General features: G+C 41.8%; 1 protein-coding gene across 1 annotated transcript; it reads left to right on the top strand.

Moving 5' to 3' along the window:
* Nucleotides 1–1,381: 1,381 nt before the first annotated feature.
* LOC114459454 (uncharacterized) lies at nt 1,382–2,412 on the top strand. The gene is made up of 2 exons (XM_028441705.1): nt 1,382–1,886; nt 2,052–2,412. The coding sequence occupies exons 1-2, from the start codon at nt 1,621–1,623 to the stop codon at nt 2,410–2,412; spliced, it is 627 nt and encodes a 208-aa protein (XP_028297506.1). The 5' UTR covers nt 1,382–1,620.
* The last annotated feature ends 1,866 nt before the right edge of the window (nt 2,413–4,278 follow it).

The following is a 4,278-nucleotide window of genomic DNA, read 5'->3' on the forward strand; positions in this document are numbered from 1 at the left end:
AAGACAGTAGGTGGCAACGCACATGAGAATTGGTGCCTTATACGTTTCCTCCCTTTTCTGATAGGAGACCTTATACCAGAAGGTGAGCTTGCTTGGCAAGTGTTACTAGACCTGAAGGAAATTGTGGAGTTAGCTGTGGCACCTGTTCACACCCAAGAGACAATCGCCTACCTTGATGTGAAGGTGTCTGAGCACAGAGAGAGACTACGTGAGCTTATTCCATGTGAAACACTGAAACCTAAACACCACTATCTTGAGCACTATGCACACTTAATCACGTGCTTTGGGCCTCTTGTTGGTGTATGGACAATAAGGTTTGAAGCAAAACATAGTTTTTTTAAACAAGTTGCCCGACACACAAATAACTTCAGGAATATTGCACTCACTCTGGCAACCAAACACCAGCAGTTAATCAGTTATCACTTACACTCATCTAGTCTCAGTGCTTCAAATCTGGAAGTGACAAATGTCTCCACGGTCCCTATTGATGTTCTGAATGAAGAAGTTGTAGTCGCTCTCAGACAGAAATATCCAGACATTAGTCAAGTTAATCTCACAAAGAATGTCACAACTAAAGGGATCAACTACAGAAATGGAATGTTGGTTGTATATGATTCAACTGCTGGAATGCCTGATTTTGGAGAGATTCTACAAATATGTATAGTGAGAGATCAGTTGAGCTTCATAGTTCGTTCCTATTTTGCTTGGTATCTGGATCATTTCAGGGCCTTTCAGTTGACTTTGTCACCAGATAGAAAGGTTGCCCTTGTTCAGCTTGAGGAGCTAAGGGATTGCTACCCACTTGTGGCCTACACAGTCGGATCCAGACGTATGGTGACCCTGAAGAGACACATCGTCATCAAAGGTATGATTTTCATGTGCTCCAGTGCTGTGAAAATTTGTCTGTAATGAAGGGTTTGTGGTAAGGGTAGAAGAGAAGGAAGGGTAAACTCCCCTCTCTTCTGGAAGCCAGTAAGTCACCTTTCATGGCTTCCACTCTTTGCTTAACTCCTCACCCATCCTCCTCACGCTCCAATTCTCCTATAGCCTTCTCACTACCAGAGTTTTCGTTAGATGACTTTTCACCTATTTGAAATCATTTAAATAACCAGAGTAATACTTGTCCACTCTGTCTCCACCTTAGATTAGCAAAGCAGTATGGCAGGACGAGTAACTTTCAGAGTCCTCATTGGAGGTGAAGATGATGCAAGAAAGCTCATCATTGAATCTGGAATACCAAACACTGTGGAGGAATTCACTCAGCAAATCAAAACTTTTTTCCAGCTGACTGAGCCATTCAGACTTCAGTACAGAGACAAAGAAATGGATGATCAGTTTATGAACCTTTGTTCAACGTCAGAACTTGTAGATAAAGCTACTGTGAAAGCTGTGTTCATACCTTCTGAGACAACCAGCTCTTATCCAATAAGTAATGCTATCCCCACAATACCACGTAGTCTTTTCGATGCCAGCGCCATAAACCTCAGCGCATCATCACATGAAGCAAGTGATTCAGACTCCTGCCGCAGCAATGATACCATCATCTTGTCATCGCCCGAGACTCGGTCCTGTTCTTGGCCCAAAGTCTTTGTTTGTCCTCGCTTCTCATACTGTGCTGAGATGATGCTCCAAACCGGAAATAATGAGTTCAATGCAAACGGAACTTTGCTCTCTCCTACCCCAAAAACACGATCTGATATTCTTGAAGGTCTAGCTGAAGAAATCATGAAGTATACAGCATATCCAAAAGATGAGCATGTTGAAGAAGTGGCCAAGGCTCTGATACAGTCCCACCCATGTCTATTGGAGAAAGGCACTCGCAGTGGCTACTGTGGTTGGAAGCACTACTTGAAAGTAAAGATGATGAACTTCAGATCAAAGCTCAGGTATGTGTTCTATTTAATGGGCTCTACTTTGTTCCCAACCTAAGAACCAAGTCTGTTGCTTTAACACATTTGTGTCAGCGCAAGGTAGTGCAAGATATTAAATGTCAGACCAACACATTCATAAACTTGCACAAAATGTAAAAATTAAATATTTTTTCTTCTTAGCCGAGCTGGACATCCCGAGGTTACAGTCAACTCTCTGAAGAATAAACGGAAAGACCAGGAGAAGCCAGCGGCCAACATCAAGAAGCCCAGGAAGGCAGAAGTTAATTTCTGTCCAAACATCCCCAGTGGTGAAACAAGAGAGAGTATGGAGGCGGAAAGGGTGGGTCTGCTGACAGAGGTAAAAAAGAAGAAAAGGGATGAGGCTGAGATCAAGAAGAAGATGCAGCGTACCTTCTCGATCAGGAGGCAGGAGGTTCTCCAGGAGCCATCGATTTCAGAGTTCCAAAACAGATGGCCAGCACTCTTTGATGTCAGTGAGGTAATTGTCAATCTGAAGTATAGTAACTTGGTCTATCAATGACCTTCTTTATGAACTGTCAAACACTGCATCCTGTCTGTGTTGTCTTTTACAGATCAACTTGGAATTTATGCGACTGACAACTGTACCTCTGACCTCCAAATTCCTTGGAGAACTGGACCATCAGACCAATGACCTGATTAAGGTTTTTAATGCCAAAGGTGGAGCTGCAGGAAGAAAGATCACCGCCATAATGGCCCAGATGGAAAATGTATGTTTTTTGTTGTTGTTGTCTAATCTGATAAGCTGGTTGAGCGGTTAGTGCGTCTCTTGACACTGACGAGCATGTTTTGTTTTCTTTTCTTTTCAGAATGAAGACATTAACGTGAGGCGTGATTGTATGCTTCGATGCCTGAGCATCTACCTCAATGAAGATCTGGACACACTGGTCAAAGAATACATGGTAAGTATGTCAGCCTACTCTCCTTTCTGCAAAATGTAATTAATTTCTATCCAGATGTGCCTAATAACTTGTAGCGTTCATGAGAATGGGATGGACATGAGGATGCATTGACATCACCACCAGTAGTTCACGATTGAGTCCAATGGGTTGTTTGTTTAGAATGAGAAATTCCCACAAGGCCAACGGTGGTAGTGTTGTCACTTTATAGGAAGTAGATCCACTTAGTTCAGAGGAGCCAGAAAATACAGTGGGCCGGGTTCTGGCATCTAAATGCCTCCACTATGCCAAGGACGACAGTTTTCGTCCAAACAACAAGGTGAGGACACAGACACTTCATAGTTCTTATGAACCAGCAGTTTTTACTTCAACGTTTGTTCTGTGTTTGTTTGTGGGGGGTATCAATAGGATGCATGTCGTGGACTGTCTGCTTACGAACTCCAGCGCCTTGAGAACATCAATGAGAAAAATACCTTCTTGTCTTCTTTGAAGCTATGCCAAGTACGTGGACATGTTAATTGGAACTGTAGCCAATACAAGACTGATCAGTGTTGTTTACCCCTGTCTGTCTTTCTTTCTCATAGTAAACTAATCTCTCGCTTGTTTTTTTTTTTTATTTATTTTTTTACTAAATTTAAACGAGACGTTCAGCATCCCTTGTAGTTGATGAGCAATTGCCACTGTTGTCCATTGATAGAAATAATGGGGTAATTGTTTTTCTCTGTCAAAAGGCAGCTGAGGATCTGAGACAGTCAGTAAAGCCGCATGTCAAGAGGTAAGCCCTAAAGCAATGTATTTGAAAGCATGGATTGTTTTTGCTGTTGGGGCTGAATCTATTTAGTATAGAAGGGGTCATTTCTGACAAGTAAGGGGTAAACGGAGAGAGAGAATATTATGATAGGGAAAGGTTGGTCCTTTCTCTTCCCTATTGTCCTTCCTCTAACCCTCCTCTTACTCCTACTGTCCTTTTGTAGGCCAACAGCTCACTTTTTTACAGGTGCTGAAAAGTTGAATCATTTCAACTTCTCAGGGCCAGTTACCAGTTTTTTTGGTCTGAACCCAGTGTTTTAGGCAAAACCTACCCATGTTCTACGAATGATTACTAAAGAATGGAAAGAGGTATAAACAAACTTTTTTTTTTAGATGAAAGAAGAGAATTTAATCTTTATTTTGGTAGGTTTGATGTTGACATACACATGAAACTAAATATTCTATAGGTCTTGAAAAAAACAAAAAACAGTCAAAATCAAAGAAAAACGCTGGCACCGAGTGTATGGCTGATTTGAAAATGGCTGGCACCCAATGAGTTTATTGTTACCTTGGCAGAAAAGTGCACAAAGTAGTAATGCACACCTAATTAATCACTTAAAGAGGATGAATTGAGTGAGAAGGTTGGATAGGAGAGTAGTAAATCTTACCCCTATAAGAGCTTACGAGAGAGAGGTGAGTAGAGCTGCTGGAGGGTAGAA

This window comes from Gouania willdenowi, unplaced genomic scaffold (genome assembly GCF_900634775.1).
Source record: "Gouania willdenowi unplaced genomic scaffold, fGouWil2.1 scaffold_315_arrow_ctg1, whole genome shotgun sequence".
NCBI lineage: Eukaryota > Metazoa > Chordata > Actinopteri > Blenniiformes > Gobiesocidae > Gouania > Gouania willdenowi.

Bases quoted from the DNA above. Each gene is read 5' to 3' on its own strand.
- LOC114459454 (XM_028441705.1), top strand. From the start codon at position 1,621: ATGATGCTCCAAACCGGAAATAATGAGTTCAATGCAAACGGAACTTTG. The intron at 1,887-2,051 runs GTATGTGTTCTA...TTTTCTTCTTAG, and splicing joins AACTTCAGATCAAAGCTCAG to CCGAGCTGGACATCCCGAGG.